General features: G+C 45.5%; 2 protein-coding genes across 6 annotated transcripts in view; one reads left to right on the forward strand and one right to left on the reverse strand.

Annotated features, from left to right (window-relative positions):
• The window catches only part of MYO9A (myosin IXA), a 304154-nt gene that overhangs the window by 332 nt on the left and 281863 nt on the right, over nucleotides 1–21959 (reverse strand). For 4 of the 5 annotated variants that reach the window (XM_030814685.1, XM_030814686.1, XM_003267171.4 and 1 more), the window contains 3 exons: nucleotides 19662–19864; nucleotides 17433–17575; nucleotides 11921–16616 (listed from right to left, as the gene is read on the reverse strand). In XM_030814685.1, coding sequence (XP_030670545.1) covers nucleotides 16153–16616; nucleotides 17433–17575; nucleotides 19662–19864 — 810 coding nt within the window. In that variant the 3' untranslated portion in view covers nucleotides 11921–16152. Of the gene's footprint in view, nucleotides 1–11920; nucleotides 16617–17432; nucleotides 17576–19661; nucleotides 19865–21959 lie in introns of those variants that run through there. The other variant, XM_030814687.1, reaches the window with a different exon arrangement.
• NR2E3 (nuclear receptor subfamily 2 group E member 3) lies at nucleotides 123–8239 on the forward strand. Its single transcript, XM_012507205.2, has 8 exons — nucleotides 123–330; nucleotides 943–1069; nucleotides 1226–1329; nucleotides 1416–1637; nucleotides 1796–1971; nucleotides 2849–3095; nucleotides 3472–3577; nucleotides 7191–8239. Exons 1-8 carry the CDS (start codon nucleotides 237–239, stop codon nucleotides 7321–7323), a joined length of 1209 nt encoding a protein of 402 aa, XP_012362659.2. The 5' UTR covers nucleotides 123–236; the 3' UTR covers nucleotides 7324–8239.

The following is a 21959-nucleotide window of genomic DNA, read 5'->3' on the forward strand; positions in this document are numbered from 1 at the left end:
CAGGGAGACAGAGAGGAGAGGTGGAGACCCACAGAGAGACACAGATACAGGGAGAGAGACAAAGGCAGAGGGGGCTGCCAGGGAGAGGGAGGAGCAGAGAGAGAAGAGAGACGGGGGCACAGAGAGACAGAGGTTCATGGACTGAGGCAAAGGCTGGGCCCGGCTCAGCAACCCAGGCCTCCTGCAGGCAGGCAGAGGCTGCCCTGGAACACACCGAGACCGGATCAACAGCTCTGATGAGCTCCACAGTGGCTGCAGCTGCGCCTGCAGCTGGGGCTGCTTCTAGGAAGGAGTCTCCAGGCAGGTGGGGCCTGGGGGAGGATCAGACAGGTATGGCTTCTCCTGGAGGTAGCGTCGGGTCTGGGCCCTTGGGGAGCAGGGTAAGGGCCAGAGGTTCGCAGGGACCATGGAAGGGGCCAGAGCAACTCAGACCCAGCCCCGCCAGCAGTGGACAAGGGTGGGGTAGCCTGCGGGCAAACCCAGAATCCTAGAAACACAGTGGGGTGGGGATGGGGGTTGGGGGCGGGCAGGCTGCAGAGCCAGGACAGAACAGCCCAGTTGATGGGAAAGGAAAGAACAGAGAAGTGCCCTTAGGGCTTAACAGCACAGAGGTCCCTAGTGGCGTTGACAAGAATGTTTCTGTGGGATGATGGAGCCTGAAGCCACCCACAGAGAAGGGATGAGAGCTGGGAAAGTGGAGCTAGGGCTTGGACTCTTGCTGTAAATTGGCCACTGAGGGAGGAAAGAGGGCAGAGAATGGGGGTGGGGGCTGGGGTGTGGATGCACAATGAGGGAGACACTTCTCCGGATGGAAGAGTCACGCGTGGGTTCGTTCAAATGCGGGTAAGCGGGGCCTGAGGACTGGCAAAGGGACCTGAGGGAAGGAGGGGAGCGTGCAGCCCTGCCCCCGCCCAGCCCTGCCCCCTGCCCCCTGCCCCTCAGGCGTGAGCCCCTCGCTCCAGTGCCGCGTGTGTGGAGACAGCAGCAGCGGGAAGCACTATGGCATCTATGCCTGCAATGGCTGCAGTGGCTTCTTCAAGAGGAGCGTGCGGCGGAGGCTCATCTACAGGTGAGTGCGGTGGGCCCTGCTGGGCGTCTGCCCCTGAGGGGTTCTGGAGGGGTGAGGGGGCGCTCAGGGGAAGAGGGGCTTGGGCAAAAATGTCCAAACCCATGGCTCAGGGCCTGGGAGGGACACTGACCCCTGGGGTCTCCTCTTCACCTGCAGGTGCCAGGTGGGGGCAGGGATGTGCCCCGTGGACAAGGCCCATCGCAACCAGTGCCAGGCCTGCCGGCTGAAGAAGTGCCTGCAAGCGGGCATGAACCAGGACGGTGAGGCAGGGGGCTGGCCCTGGGGGATGTGACAAGAGATGGGCAGTGGGACTGGCGTGTCGTCCTGACCCTTCCTGCCTCCCCAGCCGTGCAGAACGAGCGCCAGCCGCGAAGCACAGCCCAGGTCCGCCTGGACAGCATGGAGTCCAACACTGAGCCCCGGCCGGAGTCCCTGGTGGCTCCCCCGGCCCTGGCAGGGCCCAGCCCACGGGGCCCCACACCCATGTCTGCAGCCAGAGCCCTGGGCCACCACTTCATGGCCAGCCTTATAACAGCTGAAACCTGTGCTAAGCTGGAACCAGAGGATGGTAAGTGGGAGAGCAGCTGAGGGCACAGCAGGGCTTGGCTTCCCGGGTCACAGCAGGGCTGCAGCGCCCCACCTTGATCCTCACCCCTTGGGGCCCCAAGCACTCCCTGCCACTTCCCGAGAAGCAGGCACTAAGATCACAACCTCCTCCTCCAACAGCTGATGAGAATATTGATGTCACCAGCAATGACCCTGAGTTCCCCTCCTCTCCATACTCCTCTTCCTCCCCCTGTGGCCTGGACGGCATCCATGAGACCTCAGCTCGCCTGCTCTTCATGGCTGTCAAGTGGGCCAAGAACCTGCCTGTGTTCTCTAGCCTGCCCTTCCGGGATCAGGTACCGACCGTCCTGCCTGCTGGGGAGCTAGGCTGGGCTGGGGTCAGGCGGCCCACTCGAGTCAACCAGACAGGGCACACACATCCCCATGCCAGTATGAATGGAGGTGCACACAGCTTGGATGGTGATGGCTGGGGACACACATACCTCTCGATGGCTGGGGTGCATCTCAGGGATGGTGACGGTGGGGGTGCATGCATCTCTGGCACAGGGATGATGGTCGGGGTGCACACCTGGGAGATGATGGCCAGGGACCTACAGGGCCCGAGGGTCTTCTAGAACTTAGAAGACCCTCAGGCCCTGCAGACATTCGGTGGGTGACAAGTGGCCTGCACACCCTGAACAGGCTGAGTGGCTGACTCTAGGCCCCCTTGGAGCACAAGTGCCTATGACTTCAGGGCTTGCATTTTAGTCCAATCTCTCCAGCTCTGGGCCATCCCTCTCGGCTTCTAATGGGCAAGCAGATCTTTCAGGAAAACTAGGAGGAGAGGCATGAGGAGGGTCTGAGGCCCTCAGCCAGTCCGTGTGCTGGGGTGGAGCAACTCAGAAGAGTCAGGCCACACCTCTTGAATACACTCAACTTAGGACACTCATGAGGCATGTCTCTGAGGCTGCCCAACTTCCAATGGCTCTGGGCGTTCCTAAATGTCCCAGCTGCACCGCTGGATGGAACCCAGACAGTGTCTCGGATGGTAGGCAGCTGAGCCGGATGGTGCCAAATCCCAGAGCTCTGGGCCTCTGGCTGATGTCAGGAGAGTATTCTTGGGTCCCAGGACAGCACTTCCATTCCTTGGGTGCCAGAGATGGTGGCAGAGGCTCTAGACTGAGCCAGAGAAGCTGTGTGTCTGCCATAACAGGCACCCCTGTCTGAGCACAGGTGATCCTGCTGGAAGAGGCGTGGAGTGAACTCTTTCTCCTCGGGGCCATCCAGTGGTCTCTACCTCTGGATAGCTGTCCTCTGCTGGCACCGCCCGAGGCCTCTGCTGCCGGTGGTGCCCAGGGCCGGCTCACTCTGGCCAGCATGGAGACGCGTGTGCTGCGGGAAACTATCTCTCGGTTCCGGGCATTGGCGGTGGACCCCACGGAGTTCGCCTGCATGAAGGCCTTGGTCCTCTTCAAGCCAGGTAGCTGAGTCTCTGCCCAAGTCTTGAGTGGGAATTCTGGTGACTTCCATCTGCCTCTCACTCTCCCTCCCCCACTCCCATGTGTGCAGATGTGTGTAGGCCTCTATCCTGGGGGGCGGGAGGAGAGTGGTGAGGCTGGACTCCCTTCTCCTTGGGGCCACTCCTGGTTGACTGTGAGGGGACAGGGCAGGCTGGGAGCCCCTGGGAGCCCCTGAGCCCCAGCTGGAGCCCCTGGTGGCTCCTCTGGCCCCGGCAGAGCCCACCCCACAGGGCCCCATGCGCATGTCTACAGCCAGAGCCCTGGGCCACCACTTCATGGCCAGCCTTATAACAGCCGTAAACCTGTGCTAAGCTCACTGGTGCTGCTTCTCCCTAGAGACACGGGGCCTGAAGGATCCTGAGCACGTAGAGGCCTTGCAGGACCAGTCCCAGGTGATGCTGAGCCAGCACAGCAAGGCCCACCACCCCAGCCAGCCCGTGAGGTGACCTTTGCATGCGCCCACCCACTCATCTGTCCCTGCCCTCTAACATTTCCCTGCCTCTCCCACACCCTCCCAGGGCTCACTGATTAGACAGCACAAGGGTCTCAGTTCAACAGCATACAGCCAACATCTACGGTGTCCCAGGCACAGTGCCAGGCCCTGGGAGTGGGGACCAAGATGTACATAAGGCAAAGCTACTGCCTTCTAGAGACAACTGGCAGTGACCTCACTGAAGACACAAAGTGCCCTAGCCAGGTACTGAGGGTTGCATGAATCTGCAGGAGACAGAGACCTCCTGGCATGGGAAACATAAAGCGGAATTGGGAGGGACTTTGCGGAGACAGGGCTGGACTTGAAAGGAAGAAGAAGTCTAAAAGAAAACATCATTTGCAAAGGGAGAGAGGGGCAAGCACGATATGTTGTTAGAACAGGAGCCCACCTTGAAGGTATAACAGGTTCCTGCGAGTGAGAAATGGGGAGAATAAGCCAGAAAAGTACCCCCGGACCAGCCCGTTCAGGACTTTGAATGCTAGCCAAAGGCCACGTCTGACTTGGTAGGCAGAGGGCAGCTACTGCAGGTTTCCAAGCAGACGGTCATACACAGGGCTGGACCTCATGCAGACTGGCATGGCCATGGGTACAGAGGATACTACTGGGAAGGGGATGGCAGCTACTGCCACCTTCCATGTGGTTCCATGGAGTTCTGATCTTTGGGCATGGCCAGGGGGAGCAGAAGGGAGACTGTAGGAGTTGAAATGGGTCAGACCTGGTGTTTGGATGAAGGTAAGGAATGAGGGAAGAGGAGCTCTTTGGGAGAAGACGTTAAAAAAAATAAAAAGGAAAACCAGGAGGAAAGATGGTTTTGAGGGATGATGATAAGGTGTTTTGTAGGTGCACTGAGCATCCTGTAGAGATGCCAAGCACATGGATGGCCCTGGCTAGGTTTGGGGGAGAGTTGCTGCAGGCTGAGTGTGGCTGCGCGAGGGTGGGGCAGGAGCCAGTGCTCTGGGACTACGCTGTTTGGCCCAGCACAGGCAGATGTCATGGAGCCTCAGCAAGGTTGGAACACTTGGCCTTCAGGCATCTACTGGCTATTTTAGACCATGTTATCTGCATTCTTTGGGGCTCCCGGCAGTTTCTTTCTGAGGAAGCGAGCTAATATGGGCATCCTTGCATCACCTCTAATCCAAGAAATGATTACAAGGAGAAAAGGTAATTTCCTTTTAAGAAAAGCCACAGTATACAAAGTATATGCCATATAGCACAGGAAGATTTGTGCTGCTTATGAGCATAGGGAGAACGCTGCTACTACTAAGACTTGACTTAGCATCTAAGAGTGGGTATCAGAGACATTCAGAAACCAGCAGCCTTTCTCTGCCAAGTTTCTGTTGGAACCAACTCCCAGAGATGTCCTGGCATATTGGTTATGCATCAAATTTCAAAATGCTGATTAAGATTTCCTATGTCCCTTTTATAGCGGTTCATTGCCTGCTACAAGCGAATTGAGCGTGAAGATAGTGGTTTGGGGTTCTCTAATCCAGCATATTATTTCAGTTTTTAAAAACTGCTACACCCAGGAAGAAACACAATTACCATCGCCCCCTGATATGCACACAGACACTGAAGCGAAGTTCCACGAAGTAATTCCTACCCTTACCTTGTACAATTTACCTGATATTTCTCTTTTCTTTTTTTAGAAAAGGCTGATTGTGACCCACTGAATTTAATTTCAGACCCACTAAGTGAGGCAATACCTGCAGTTTGGAAAAACATTCTCTAACTGACTTTATAGTTATTTCTTCTTCCACTCTTTAGATCAGAAAAACAGAAGCAGGGAAGGCAGATGGGAGGGGTATATGACTTGCTCAGTGCTGCTCACTTGGCACTAGCAAGAGAAAGGAAGGCCTTAGGTTGGCAAAGCAAGTCCAGCAGATCACTGAGTGGTGGGGAAGTCTTCCCCGAAATTCATGGTGAGAGGAGCATGGGACTGCCCAATGTGGAGTAGCCTCCTTGATGCTGGGTGTTGACCCTGGCCATCAGACCTACCCAGGGAAGGTTTGGTCCCCCCATCTGTCTCTTGGGGCTTCACCATCCGTCTTTTGTGTTGTGGACTCCTGTCTTAGCAAATAGTTCTTTTTTTCCTTTTTTTTTTTTTTTTTTTGAGACGGAGTCTCGCTCTGTCACCCAGGCTGGAGCGCAGTGGCGTGATCTCGGCTCACTGCAAGCTCCACCTCCCGGGTTCATGCCATTCTCCTGCCTCAGCCTCCTGAGTAGCTGGGACTACAGGCGCCTGCCACCACGCCCGGCTGATTTTTTGTATTTTTAGTAGAGACGGGGTTTCACCGCATTAGCCAGGATGGTCTTGATCTCCTGACCTCATGCTCTGCCCGCCTCAGCTTCCCAAAGTGCTGGGATTACAGGTGTGAGCCACCGCACTCGGCCAGCAAATAGTTCTTATTTAAAACAATAAACATTTTTTTGAATGACTATCTCAGTCACCAAAATTATCCTTCAACTTCAGGACATTTTCAGTAATGGCTATCATCCTAGGTGGTATACAAACAGGAATTTGTATTCTTATAAATATATTCTTATCTATTAAAAACTAATCATATAATTATGATACTGATATATGAGATTAATAATAATACATTCATATACAGGTGCTCCTTGACTTATGATGGGGTTACATCTGGATAAACTCATTGTTAAGTTGAAGCTATTGTAAGTTGAAGATGAATTTTCAAACATAACCCATCTTAAGTCAAGGAGCATACTGAATGCTTATCACTTTCACACCATGATAAAGTCGAACCATCTGTATAGAGTTAATATAAATTTCACTTTATAATCTTTACATATAATAAACAATGTTTACTCATTATTTTCATTGCACTCCTAAGCTAAATGGGGGGTGGCGGCTCACAATGGGTAGAGGTAGGTGGAGGCAACTCCTCTGGTTAATGCAGCTTTTCTTTTTTCTCTTTCTTTTCTTTTTTTTTTTTGAGATGGAGTCTCGCTCTGTAGCCCAGGCTGGAGTGCAGTAGCGGGATCTCGGCTCACTGCAATCTCCGCCTCCCGGGTTCATGCCATTCTCCTGCCTCAGCCTCCTGAGTAGCTGGGACTACAGGCGCCCACCACCACGCCCAGCTAATTTTTTTTTTTTTTTTTTTTTTTGAGACAGAGTCTAGCTCTGTCGCCCAGGCTGGAGTGCAGTGGGGTGATCTTGGCTCATTGTAAGCTCCGCCTCCCGGTTTCACGCCATTCTCCTGCCTCAGCCTCCCGAGTAGCTGGGACTACAGGTGCCCACCACCATGCCCAGCTAATTTTTTGTATTTTTTAGTAGAGACGGGGTTTCACCATGTTAGCCAGGATGGTCTCGATCTCCTGACCTTGTGATCTGCCCGCCTCGGCCTCCCAAAGTGCTGGGATTATGGGCGTGAGCCACCACGCCTGGCCTGAATGTGGCTTTTCCTTGAAATTCCTCCTGACCTGCTCTGGGGACCTCATCTCTCCTCTCCTTCCTCCCCTGCTTTTCCTGGGAGGGCACCGCCCCAGGGACTAGTGCTCAGAAGCTGGTCGTAAAACTGATGGCGTCCTCTCTCCTGTTCAGGTTTGGGAAATTGCTCCTGCTCCTCCCGTCTTTGAGGTTTATCACTGCAGAACGCATCGAGCTCCTGTTTTTCCGCAAGACCATAGGGAATACTCCAATGGAGAAGCTCCTTTGTGATATGTTCAAAAACTAGTGGGGGTGGAGGTGAAATGTTTCCAAGCACTCTGGAAAACAATCTACTGAAACAAAACATTCGCCTACTCTTTCCCCAGCAATTCCTTGTAGGTGTGTGTACCCAGCAGAGATGCACACTGAAAGATATTGTAAGAATATTCATAGCAGCTTTATTCATAATAGCCCCAAACTGTATATTGATGGTAGGATGAATTAACAAATTGTGGTATATTCATATAATGAAAAATAATTTAAAAATGAATTACGGATACATGTGGCAACACAGGTAAATGTCATAGACATAAAAGTTGAATGAAAGAAGCCAGGCAGAAGTTCCATTTATGCAGAGTTCAGGAACAGGCAAGACTAATTGACAATAATAGAAGTTGGAATAGTGGTTACTCCTGGGTGGCGGGGGATTGATACAGAGGGGGCTCATGGGAGCCCTCTGGTGTACCAGAAATGTTGATTTTGATCTGGGCAGTGGTTTCACAAATGTATTCATGTGTAATAATTCATTGAGGTGTGCACTTTGTTAGACCTCAATAAAAAAGTTAAAAAAAAAAAAAAAACCAGAAAAATCAGTGTGGTCAAGGCTCTCCCTTTGAGGACACTGAAGGAATGAGTGCAAGGTCTTTGAGTTCCATCTGGGTTCCACTGCAAGTCAGAGACCAAGTGCAATGAATTCAAGCTCAGTGGAAAATCTCCCATAGAATTCAACCTCCCAGCTTCTCTCCAGATGGCATCCCATCATCCGCAGCATCTCTCAACTTTTATCTCCTGTCTCCTTCCTCATCTCCTTCCTAAGAACACCTTCCAACTCAACATAAGGCAGCTACAGGTACTTTTTGTAAAAGGGACTCTTCATCACTTCTTAGGTCCTTATGGAAAGATACAGCCCAGACAAACCTCATCATTTTCTGTTTCTCTCTTTTTTTTTTTTTTTGAGATGGAGTTTTGCTCTTGTTGCACAGGCTGGAGTGCAATGGCACAATCTTGGCTCACGACAACCTCCGCCTCCCGGGTATAAGTGATTCTCCTGCTTCAGCCTCCCGAGTAGCTGAGATTACAGGTATGTACCACCATACCCAGGTAATTTTGTATTTTTAGTAGAGATTGGGTTTCTCCACGTTGGCCAGGCTGGTCTAGAGCTCCCGACCTCAGGTGATCCACCTACCTTGGCCTCCCAAAGTGCTGGGATTACAGGTGTGAACCTAATCCTTTTTGAAGATAGACCCAGATGACTGTGAAAATAATATTTTAACATGTTAACATAGATCAGGCAACGTATATATTAGTAGCAGGCAGTGAGCCGGGCTCTTTTTAAATTGCCATTTAATCCTTAGATTAACTCTGAGGGAAGAGCTAATTTTCTCCATTTATAAATGAAAAAACTGATGCTTAGAAAGGACTCAAACCTTGGTGTGACTCTACCTAATGCTGCTTAACTCTGGCACCACCTCTTTCCCACTTCCCCTTCGCTTTTGGAATGAAAGACTGAACAATTCTGTTGCATTTTCTGCTTTCAAATATCCTAAGTGCCTGAAATCAAGACAGAAAGGGTCATGTGAGAAGTCTGAGAAATCCTAGGGGTTCCCTGTCCTTTGGCTTGTGTTTGAATTCCCTGGCAGAAATGCCCTGTCTACTCAGGAACTCAGAACAGCTAGGGCTGGTGCCAGAGAGGAAAGAGTATGGCAAATGCTGCCCAGCTGAAGCCCTTCTTACTTCAGCCCCCAGGCTACTTCAGATTCTCTCCAACTTTTGAAAGCATCAGAGTGGCCTCAGTTAATCGGTCAACTAATGTCTCTAATGCCATTATACAGTCCAATTCCCTATCAAAAGTTTTATCCATACGAGCTAAGCCCTGAGCAAAGCCACCTTAGTAAGACACATGGTTGAAATATGACATGACCAGCCCTGCATATTTATCTTATAGTTTGGCTTTGGAGGACATGGTAAGACTGCAAAGGTAGCCTGCTGAAGTTCACAGGCTAGCATCTGGGATGTGTGAGCACAGCACATCTACATTGGGAAGGAGATTTGAGGGCTCTCCAAGAAGTCTTGGAGAATTAGAGGAAGTACATAAGCTGGATTGTCTGCTGTCAATCTGGCATCAATACCACCCCCTCCCCCACTTCTAAGGGCTTTTCATCATTGCAGAGATACCAGGAAGGAACTACATTTCCCAGAAACCCTTTCCCCTAGGATTTGCTAATGAAAGGCACTCACAGGAGATTTTTTTCCCCCTAATGCCAAACTGATTAAATTTGGCATTAGGAAAAAGAGAAGCCATTTTTCTTTGGAGATATTGCAGCCGTGTTGCGGGAAAATAGATTTCATAGCAGCCTCCTGGCTAGAATTGCACTAGCTTCCAGGCAAGCTCTTGAGAACTCTGGAACTTTTAGCTGAGATTTGCGTTGGCTTTCTTGACCTGTGGGAATATCTCTGACCTTTGTTAGATCCTAATTTCTGTACTAAGTCCATCTCACCTGGAATACAAAGTGGCCTCTGTTCTCCTAACCTGGTACAGCTCTCAGCATGTCCCTAATATGGTACAGCTCTCAGCATGTCTTACAGACAAGATTACAAACTCCTGTTTGTAAACCACCTAGGATGATGACAGCCATTATTCAACTTTTTGTTGTAGATTGGCTCTACAGAAATTCTGATGAGTAATGGCTTTTTCATTGCATTTAGGGTCCTTATTAGGAGAGGAGATAATTTGAAAGCTTTTTTTTTTCCCCTCAATGCCAGAAATATCTTTGGCTATGAAGCACCACAGAGGTAGTCCCTGTGGGACTATCTGGGCCTTTCTTTTCAAATAAAGCTAGTTTTTAGATTCACGAGACACTTCTCTACCCACAAGGGGGAATTTCAAGGTAGGAAGGGCAGGGAAAGACTCAAAGATGCCAAGAAGTGCAACCTCATAGTCAAACCCAGGTATCCTGGATGACTAGTCTCTATCTGGTGGACATCACTGGTGTTCCCCGCTAGAATGCAGGCTCCACAGGGCAGAGATCTGTGTTTTGTTCACTAACGTACCCTAAGCACCTAGGACAATGCCTGTGGGCGCTACCTGCAAGTGACACACTCCTTGACTGTGAGTCTGAGATACCTACAAGATTCAACAGTCAGATATTACATGTACTTTATCTACTTTCATGTTTATATCTCTGGCTCTAAGACACTGTACTGCTGCCACCCATTCTAGGGGCAAAAGCAATTTAAAAAACCAACCACACCAAAGCTCTGCTCACTTTCTAACTTGCCTCTCCTTACATACCTTTCTGTTCTCAGGTCTTCATAATCACAATAGTTGTCGACTCAGTAATCTCAGGGGCAAGTTTTAAGAATGGTATTTCGGCTGGGTGTGGTGGCTCACACCTGCAATCCCAGCACTTTGGGAGGCCAAGGCGGGCAGATCACCTGAGGTCAGGAGTTCGAGACGAGCCTGACCAACATGGTGAAACACCGTCTCTACTAAAAATACAAAAATTAGCCAGGCGTGGTGGCAGGCGCCTGTAGTCCCAGCTACTTGGGAGGCTGAGGCAGGAGAATCACTTGAACCTGGGAGGTGGGAGTTGCGGTGAGCCGAGATTGTGCCACTGCACTCCAGCCTGGGTGACAGAATGAGACTCCGTCTCAAAAAAAAAAGATAAAAATGGTATTTCTAGGTTTTATTTGGGCAACTAAGGGAATTTTAAACAATTAACACTTCATATTTCAATGTAATATAAATTTAATGCAAAAATGTAAATGTAACGTAAAAAGAAGTGAGAAGGATGACCCTAGAATTTTAAAAATTGAATACATTTGGCATTAGGGAAAAAAAATCACTACATGTTTTTTTCCCCATGTAACCTTAGACCTGATTTGGCATTTTGGAACCACTGATCCTAGTCAATCCTCTCATCCAATATCTGCCCAGCCAGCACCTTTTATTAGGTGCTGGGATCTAAGAGTCAGCAAGACAGGCAAGTGTTTGACGCTGTGAATACTGAGAGCTGTTGAGAACACAGACCTCTAACCCAATTCACTTCCTAGGACAACTGCCTTTTACACTAAAACCTGAGTCAGGAGGAGTTCTCCAAAGCTGGGAGTTTGGGAAAGAGAACTGACTTCCAGATAAGAAAACTAACATTCAGCAAGAGCGAATGCCTTTCCCAGTCATGCAGTAAAGTTGGTGGCAGAACAAAAATGACAAACTGAGTTAAAATTTCTGTTTCTATTGCAATGTGTTGCTTTGCTTTTCAGTGAGAATCCTTGGGCCCTCTATTAGCAACCTTGCTACTTCTTCAAGTGGCCAATTTAGGGGAGGATCCTAAATGCAGATTTACTGCTTTTCCTCCCCTTCTAGCCTTAAACTGATTAAATGAAGTCTTGACAGCCAGCAGCCTGCATCCACTACAGAAAAAACGACACCTTGAATCACACCTTCACTTGAATTCAGTTGAGTTCCAGTGACTACCACCTCTGTGCTTTGTCAACTTTGGGTTGAGTCCTTTCCTGAAAACACATCAGTGTAACTAAGAAGTCACTGCTGTTTCTTGGAGTTGGGTTGGAATAGTTTGGAGTGGGAGCCAGGATGGTTGGAAAACAAACCACACATATTGCTGTTTCTGGAAGCTTTGTTCTTTAATGAGCCATGGGGTGATTTGTTCATCAAGCTGCTTTTGTGTAGCCATACAGTGCATATTTTGAGTGACACAAACTGCACTTTATACAGATGATATCTTGTTACCCCTCAACCCCCTGGCAAAGAAAAAAACAAAAAGGAAATTACAAAGTGCCTGTTGATTGCATCCGGAATGTAATCAGTTCCGTGGGTGAGATAAATCATTCTTCTTATAGAATTATTCTATTAAACAGTAAAATGTTATATTTCACAGGATATGTCCGTTTATAATAGTTTTTCTTAAAAATTTACACTCAGCATACTTATAAATTACTTAAAATCCATTAAAATAATATAATACTAATCTGTAGTCCACACCTTTCCCATAGTAAATACAAATACTTGGTTCAAAAGGTACAACTTTTATATGACCTCAGAGGGCTGATAAATAGGCATTAAGAATGGATGACTAGCAAGGTGACAGGCCCATTGTTGGGGCTTTTTTGAAAATAGTTTCAACCAGGGGACCAATATGAGACCTAATAGATCCATCTCCACAATCATCATTTTGCTGTTACCCTTTCAATACCAATCAAATGTGGGAGTCATTCCAGAGAAAAGTGGTTAAAAGTAGCCTAGGGCATAGAAAAAGAGGACTCTCACGGATACCAAGGAGTTTTACTACCAAGGCCAGCATGGTATTGCGGGACAGTGCTGGGGAGTTGTCACAAGAGTATGGGTGGACATAACACATTTGTCCATACAGAATGATGCATGCCCCGCATCCAGCTTCCCACCAAGAAGAAAAAAGAGAGGAGGATGAGGAAAGCCATGGAGTATGTTTCTGTTTAAAATGAAAACTCACTCTCTTAGCTTTGAACACATCCTGAGAATCCTTTCTTCTTTCTAGGTTACCAAAGTGCTTGTTACAGTTAAAAACACAGCCCACAGGCACTGAGGTGGGACTACAGAACCTTGCTGGACCACATCTTTTCAGCACATTTCTGTGACCCTCTGTTTTTGATGGAGAAAACAACTCTACTGTTATGAAACACAGAATGGAGTCTTCATTAATCTTCCAGCAGGGTAAGTGCTCTGGCAGATTTCCAAAGCATGAGAAGGTGGGGGCTCTAGTATTCCATCCCAGGACCTCTGGCCCTTTTGTCTCTCTCTGCAAGGCTCATAGTTGGAGGGCTCTATCTCCCTTTGTGTTTTCAGGAGCCCAGAGTGGCAAAATAATTTAAATGGCAGGAGGTACAAAGTACGTTGTAAACTAAGCCTCCCTGAATACTGCTGTATTTGCTGTTAATTTGCTTCAATTTGTGATACAGAATGAAATCACACTTCCCTGCTTTTGTTACATTTTCCATAATAAGTACATACTAAATTACAGGGATACATTCACTTTAATGGGCAGAGTTGAAAATTCAGGTTTTGTTTGGGGCTGGGAATGTGTGCTGTGAGTAGAGTGCTCTGCATTTTGGAGTATGGGCTCCAAATGTGGAGCTGCCCCACTGCTGCCACACAGAGATCAAAGCAAACAAGCAAAGGAGAAGCACTACGGAACCACAAATGATGCATATTAAGGGCTAACAGTTTCATAAGTGATTGTAATGCGGCATCACTTTGTGGTGACATAACTTTACCACGCAGAGGGCCAGTGAGAACAGATGGATGCAGACACAGCATTTGGTTCTGAAGGTTTTTAAGAGTTATGGCTTCATCTCTTGATCGGGCCAACAAGGCCTACTACCCTATGTAAACAACGGCTTTCCCTCAAAGGGAGGGCCCCACACTGCTCTCCACTCTTACCATTTATTTTGTGGATCTCTCCTCCTCACCCACCCACCCCAATCCTGGCAGATTAAACGACTAGAAATCCACAGATCTAGCAACTGAAAAAACAAGTTTTTTTTTAATTGAATTTTACCCAAATTAGAGTTTCAGGTCCCTGAGAAAAATTATAAAGTCTCTTAACATCCATCACCTAGTTCCTATAAAGTGATCTACATCAGTCATTTTTTAACTGCCAAAAAATTTATTTTGCCAAAAAAAACCCCACAAAGATTTCAAAGGAAGAACATGTGCCAACATGTGTTCTCCTGGCCATTCCTCTGGGCCACAGGAAATTATTCCATAAGAGCAATCTCTTTTTTTTTATACAGGATTTAACCAACGTTCTGGAGCAAGTGCAGAGTAACAATTAATGCCCAGCAATACACTACTCCCCCAAGAACACTGAAACACAGACTGTGCAACCTGGCACAGGGCTAAGGAACCAGCAATCCCACTCTGACACACCATGCTGAGGGGTTTTCCTCTATCCTTTAGGAGATTCTCTGAAATTCAGATTTTTAAAAGCTTAATATTCATTACTCCTCATGACAAGATGAACAAGGTGGCAGATGTCTGTGGGATATAAAGCATAACATTTGCTCATTAACCATCATTATTCTGGAGATTTTAAAAGCTTCCTTTCTCTGGCTCAATTCTGAACCCAAAGCAGGGAGAGGTAAGACTCCTGCTACCTTTAGCTGCCACTCAGAATTATGCTCCAAGTCTAACCTCTGGGGCTGGCCAATAACCACTGAGGCAGTGGCATGAGGTTCAGTGTTGTGTAACAGGAGAGACTCTGCCTTAACAAAAGACTTAGTATTTCCACAACTTCAAAGAAGTATGAAAAGGAAGAATAACCAAAATACAGGTTATAGATGGTAAAGGCTCTTTTTCAGAGCAGTGCATGTAGTAGCAAGACAAGATGCATTTAGTAACTTTAAAAATAAACATTTCACATACTTATCTCAAGAAAGGCTATCATGTTTCATTTTTTATATATTATAAATAGCAAAAACAGATTTCTAATCCCACAAATGCTAAGATGCTTAAAATGCTATTATAATTCATGTGTATGAAGACCACCCAGTGGTGAAAATGATGTCTTACTATTCCCTCAACCCAGGGATGAATGGCTCTCATCCCCCTGTCCAGTGGCCCCTAATCTGTGGGAAGAAATTCCATGGGAAGGAGGGAAGCACAAGGTTAAAAAGAAATATGCCTACTGTACATACATATTTACAATAAACTTCAGTAACCAGAGTATTAACAAAAATAGCTTCAAGTAGTCCTTGATTTTTTTCCATCTATTTAATACTGATGGTCTGAGAAAAGGAAGATAGATAAAAGTTAGATAGGTCATATTAAAAACCTTTTTATTTTTTGGCAGCTTTCTGTAACACTTATTCATGCAATATTGTACGTGAATGTTTTTGGAGAACTAACTAAATGGTCACATTATTTGTTTGACTCTGTGGTGGGAATCCACCAGCAGATGAACAGGCTCATATGCGGTTTTCGGTTTAATCTATACAAAGAGAAAAGCCTGAATGGCTTGGGATGAAATCTTCATAAGTTTAGGGATCACCATGTCTCTGGGAAACTAAAAAATAATGTAGAAGAATCTGATCCTAGGACCAAGAAACATGAGAACAGTATGGCTACTGACACTTCAGCCCATGCAATGTATTTGGCAGGAACTAAACAGGAGTTAAACCAGCACTGATTATTATGACATCAAACATCATCAAAAAACAAAATAAATAGGTATTCTCTTCTTCACTGTATAACAAGATATCTGAGACACGCTCTGATAGCTTAACAGAAACAATCACTTTTTTTTTTTTTTTTTTGCTTTCCCCAGAATATAACATGGAGTGTTTTTTCAGAAATCTTAAAATAGAGGGATTAGGCTTTTTGTTTGTAAGTTTTTGGAAAAAAATTATATTCTACCCTAGCTCCTAACTATCCCAAAATAAACCCAAAGGCTTTTGCTTTCATGGTTAAGAAAGATTTATACGTTTTCTTCAAATGTCAGAAATGACAGGGTCCCTCAGGACAGCAATATCCCCCCTAGTTCAACACCCACCTTTGGGAAGGGAAAAGAGGGTGGGGGAGAGGCAACTACAACTGACCCAAATCCCCAGGCCCTAGGTGGCTTTGTATAGTAAAATCTCAATTCAAATACAGCAGCCAAGGCACAGCTGGCACCATCCCCAGCAGGCTTTCTGCTTCTGCAGGAGGCCCAGGAATTCAGCACATACAGTCTTAGCCATATGCTTAGAAAAGAGGCAGGACCACAATTAGGATTGACTATTGTGGATGAGGTGATGAAACGCAGCCCCAAAGGTGAGATGTGTTTACCACTCTGTAGCCATGGAGGGACACACATCTGCCGGTTCAGACCATAAATTCATTATTTCCAAAGAGTGCTAGCTGTTGGTTGGAGGTGCAGTCTGGGTCCACAGTTTTTCTGCGGCCAGACATGACTGTCCCCTCTGGGGTCTCTTTGGTTTTCTGAGGTGAGTTTTTCACATTCTTTAATTTTTGTTTGCCCTTTTCCGGGTTGAAGGTTCCTCTGCTGATGAACTGAGGCTTGTCTTCCAGGAATTTGGTCTGGCCCAATGGTCCTTCCATTCCCAGGGCCTCATTAGCTGAGGCAGCTCGGTAGAATGGAGATTTGGAATAAATCTGAAATAGTTTTCTGGTCCCATGAGATGATGCCGTGTTAGACGGACATAAAGAGGAGACCGAAGAGTCCACGACATCTAAAGAATCTTGCTGCTTTTTAAGTTGCTTTTGCAACTTGCTGGAAGGTTCAGACTTGCCAGCTGTCTTCAGGGAGCTAAAGGCTAAGCTTCTCTCTAATGCAAAAAAGAGACCAAAGATGTAAATGACAGTGCCCTCTAAAGCAAATCATCATATAATGAATAGGTGTCACTGTTCACACATGAAATTGGGTGGGATAAGATTCGGAGGGTCCAGGATGACTTACTATGGGCACAGTCACAGTCAAAGAGAGCTCACCATCCATTTCTCTATATAGCATTTCAGAATCATCCCCAAGGAAATCTGGTGTTTGACTATGCCACCAGCGGAGGCCTAGAACAGTCACTATCATTTCAAAAACTGCCAGGATATGTAGGTAAGTCCTACGTCTCCCTGAGACATGCCACCCAGTTAAACACCTCCTTTGTATATGTATATAGTCCCACCTCACAGTGGGGCACAATGCCTGCCACCCTCAGAAAATGGGTTATGGGTCAGTAAGACAACATATATTGTGATTATTGGCTTTTCTCTGTGGTAAGTACAGGATAAAACATTAAATTACCAAAAAAACAAAACAAAACAAAACAATCACATTGAAGAGCTGGTTTGATAAACAATGTATATGGAAGCTTTACAAAGACAACAGGAAAAAAAGACCTTCCGTGGAAGTCAGGAATCTAAGTAGCAAAGACAATTACATTTCTTATCCCCATCCAGGTAGTGATAAGGACCTGTATGCCAAACGATGAAGGCTAAAATTATATGGATAAAAGGACAAAATTCCTCAAGACTTTGTTATTGCTGATGTATGGTCAGTAAATTCTTAAAAGACTTTGTCTTAGTTTTGGAATCTTTATTCCTCCTTTGTAAAACAAATCTAGAGTCTTTGGTCTACCATGTTCACTTACCCGATTTCTCAGAGATAGCACATTCAGACTCCATATTCAAATTTTCTGAGCTATCAGCAGTCCCAATGGAGGCCTCAGACTCAAGGGTTTCATCATCAGAGGCACGTGGTTCTAGTACAAGCATCTCAAATGTTAGCTCCTCCCTGTAAGATACAATCAAGAAACCATTAGCATTTGATAGGAAGTAGAAGGAAGATAACAGAAAAAAGGATCCTCCATGAAAGTCAGGAATCTAAGAAGCAAAGAGAGTCCATTTTTACTGTCCCCATCCAGGTGGTGATGAGGACCTATATGCCAAATATGGTGAAGGCTAAAACTATATGGACTAAAGGACAAAATGACAGATAGCCAATCTAGGACCAATAATAGGGGTAAGGGTAGGGTGAAGAAAGATGTAGTGGTGAGATCTTTCAGTAAAATGAACTCTGGACTGACAAGCAGGAGATCACGGTTCTAACCTTGTTCATAATATCCATAATGCATCAGGAAAGTACCTTTCTCTTCTGGACCTCAGCTTCCTACCACAAAACAAAGAGATTAAACTAGATAACCTTTAAGATTCCTTCCAGCTCCTAAACTATTTTCCATGAAGCTTACTAACTGGCTGTAGACTATACCCTCTATCTTCACCACAGAGACCTCTAGACGAAGAAAAACACTGATCTTTTCTGTCCTTTGAGGCGTATGCCATCTTCAGTTGTTGTATTCTCTAGTCTTCCTTCTTCATCACGGTCACCCAGCTACCTCTCAGTAATGCCCCACATTCTGTGAGGTCTTTGGTATTCAGCTCCTAATCTTGCTTTCTCACTAATGCCTGACATCACCTGATCTATTCAATTAATATCTTTGTAAAAACTCATCTCAATATTCTAACACTGAAGTTCCTTTATGTCTGCAACTTCTAACAATAATTTCCTCCACTTTATCTAAGCTACTTTCTCCAATGGGCAGATCCTGGAGCTTGTCATTACCTGAATATACCAACTCTGAATCCAATACTCTACCCTGTTCACAACCTCCTTATCCTTCCAATTCTTACCCACCTTCTAATCAAGTCTCTTCCCTAACAGAGCCCCTTACCCTTACTTCCACTTTACCTGGCTTGAGATCCATGAACAATCATTTCAAGAATAGTATCACCAGCATTACAATTGTCTGAGGCCATGTGCATTCTGAGACTCTGCTCGTTCTTCTTTCTTTTTCTAGAGACTCTCCCCTTCCTTGAAAATTCCTATTAATTCTTCAAGACTGCCAATATCATCTGCATCAAAGCCAAATTGGGTCTTCTTTTCAGATCACTCTTCTAGCAAAAAGCCCCTGGTCAATGTACATCATCTTTGCCTTATCATGTTTTTTACAGCTGAGCCCCAGCTGCTTTTTTAGCTGGCCTATATTCCAGAAACAATCATGAGAGACCAAGAAAGTACTTTAACAGTCTTATCCCCTTATAAACCAAACTCAAGACCTGGGATCCTGGAACTCAGGAATAAAGATCCCATTAAGACTTCCTAAGAGTCATCAATGTCGACCAGAACTATTACACAGCACCTGTAGGGAGAACCATGGCATGTTCATATTATCCCCAAGGCATACTGTCACCCAATCCCTGCAACAGTGATGAATGGAGGTAAAAGAGCTTCTTATTTGTCTCTCTCCTAAATTGTAACCAATTTCCCTATCCAGTATCCTAGCACCCTCTAGGGCTATAGCCTTACTATGACCATCTAGTTGCTGTTCCCATGGTCATATGGATCTTTGGCTAATAACCTTCTTTCATGGATTTGTGAATAATGCCCATTCTTGAAAGGGACTTTGGCTTAGACTAAGAATTCCTACTCTTCTTTGCAAAATAAATCTGTTCATGGAGGCTGGTCTCTGACCTGTTAGGACTCCAGTACCTCATCTTGGCTCCCCACTGTTACTGCTAGATGAATCGTGACTAAGACTGACATGCCCTGTAGATACTGTGTCCTCCTCCCAGTCAGCCTCTACAGACCATCACTGTAGCAGCCTCAGGTTTTCCAGCTCATGGAACTGGCTTCCCAGAGGGAACAACTCTCACACTGTTACCTGAGTATAGACACCACATCTTTGTCATCTCAGCATCTCCTGTATCATCTGACACAGTGTTTAACACACAGGAGATAATAAATAAGAAAAAATAAACGATAGAAGGAAGGAAACAAAAACAGACTATAACTGTCTCTCCCCTTCCTCCTGGATACTCACTTCTCCTTCTGTAGGTTCTCAATCTGCTCAGTCAATACTCTCTCCTCCTGCTGCATAGCTGCTTGCTGCTGTTCTGTGATGTCAGTCTCCATGGCTGCCTCACTAGCCAAGGTCTCCTCTGAGACATCAGACACGGAAGGCAACCGAACTACAACAGGAGACGATGGACCTGGATAGTTTCCTCGACGAATACGCCCCTTTCCCTGCAGAGAAAAATTCGTGTTAGAAAGTAAACTGAGTGACTGCATCAGTTTTACGCTGCTGTTTTAGGATAACAAGTGTATTTCCATCACACCAGGTGAATGGTAAGGATAAATGGAAACACTCTGCAAGGCCTAGGATATTTAGTGAGACATATTCATACAACACATTTAAGTTAAAATATTTCTTGCAAGAGTACTGGAAAATGGATACTTCGGTAGGTGGGAGTGTAAGAACCCATTGTGTACTGAGATGAGTTTCTTCTTTTAATATAAGCTGCATCCATTCCAAACAAAATAGCCACATCTGGATATTTATTTTTAAATTAATTAAAATTGAACTAACATTTCAGTTCTGCAGTCACACTAGCCACATTTCAAGTGCTCAATAGCCACAAGTAGCTCGTGACCCCCACACTGACTGGTACAGATCTACATTTCCTGTCATCATAGTAAGTTCTGATGGATAACAGTGCTCTATAAACTTTAGCCTTGGAATGCATAATCTCTCTAGGAAGACCATAGAAGTATGTTCTAAAACTCACTTTTGAAAAACAAAAACAAAATGTAGTCATTTATATAACACAGGGTGCTAGTGAGATATATTTTCTTAGGAAACTTCTATTCTTGAGATCAGAGTGTGAAAATCTCATTGCTTCTTCCTTCTTCTTCCTTTTTTTTTTCCAACATTGGTTACTTTATATATGACTTTCTTCTGGTAGTGGCAAACTAAAGTTTTTAGGTTAATCTCCTGCTAAGAAACATAAAAACTCAACATATGCTTGAAGGCACTGAAGAGCTAACAAGATAGATTAAGGAGACGCTAGTCCAGCATTTAGTGCTAATCTAAATGTCAGAGGTGGCTGTGACTCTAAACAGAGCTTTTCACATGCTACAGCAGAGGATGGCAAACTATAGCCCATGTGGCAAATCTAGCCTTGCACATATTTTGTAAACACAGGTCCATTGGAATACATTCATCCTCATTAATTTACTTATTGTTTATTGCTGCTTTTGCAGAACAATGGCAGAGTTGATTGTTGAGACAGAGATTGGCCTACAAAGACTAAAATATTTATTCTCTAGTCCTTTACAGAAAAAGCTTGCCATCATCTTGGGGTAGAGAATAAAAGTTGGAGCCAGACCCACTCAATGGTGTGGGTTGCTGCCTGGCAAAACCTCCGTGCCTGACACTGGGATCCCCAAGGTTTGTTTCTTAGACATAAGAGTAAACTGAAATTATAAAAGTCCTCGCAGATACTGTAGTCTAGCTTCAAGTCATCTGAATGGCCCAGAAAATTCTAATCCCTAAAAATGAATTAAAGTAATCTCAGATTGCTAATACTTTAGGACCAGGCAGAAAAAAATGAAAACATTCTTGGAGGAAAGTAACATTATCTAGGCCTCAAAATATTTTAAAAATAGTTTTTCAAATACTCTAACAAATAATCAAAGGTAACAGGCACAAAAGGAGACAAGACAATGTAAATGAAAACTAGTAAAAATGACAGAAAACAGAAACCCTAAAAGACTCCAGATATTGTGACTATCAGATTTAAAATAACCATGCTGAAGGAGATAGGAAGACATAGCTGAAGTAGTGGACTGGAAATTAGGTCAAAAGAAAAATCCTGAACCAAGCAGGAAGAAACAATAGAATGGAAAAATTCACAAAAGAAAGTAAAAGAATGTCTGGGTGCAGTGACTCATGCCTGTAATCCCAGCACTTCGGGAGGCTGAGGTGGGCAGATCACCTAAGGTCAGGAGTTCAAGACCAGCCTGGCCAACATGAAGAAACCCCATTTCCACTGAAAATACAAAAATTAGCACGGTGTGGTGGCATGCGCCTGTAGTCCCAGTACTCATGATGCTGAGGTAAGAGAATTGCTTGAACTCAAGAGGCAGAGGTTGCAGTGAGCCAAGATTATGTCACTGCACTCCAGCCTGGGCAAATATCAGGACAAGAGAGAGATCCTATAAATATTGAAGAGATCATGGCAGATAATTTTTTAAAAGCAGTTAAAGATATTAACCTAGGAATTTAAGAAAGACTACAACCCCTAAGAAAGAGAAATAAAAAGAAGTCTATACCTAGACA

Source organism: Nomascus leucogenys, chromosome 6, assembly GCF_006542625.1.
Source record: "Nomascus leucogenys isolate Asia chromosome 6, Asia_NLE_v1, whole genome shotgun sequence".
Taxonomy (NCBI): domain Eukaryota; kingdom Metazoa; phylum Chordata; class Mammalia; order Primates; family Hylobatidae; genus Nomascus; species Nomascus leucogenys.

Coding starts and splice junctions, on each gene's coding strand:
- NR2E3 (XM_012507205.2), top strand. CDS start 237: ATGAGCTCCACAGTGGCTGCAGCTGCGCCTGCAGCTGGGGCTGCTTCT. Junction 331..942: donor CCTGGGGGAGGATCAGACAG/GTATGGCTTCTC, acceptor CCTGCCCCTCAG/GCGTGAGCCCCTCGCTCCAG. Junction 3,096..3,471: donor CTTGGTCCTCTTCAAGCCAG/GTAGCTGAGTCT, acceptor GCTTCTCCCTAG/AGACACGGGGCCTGAAGGAT.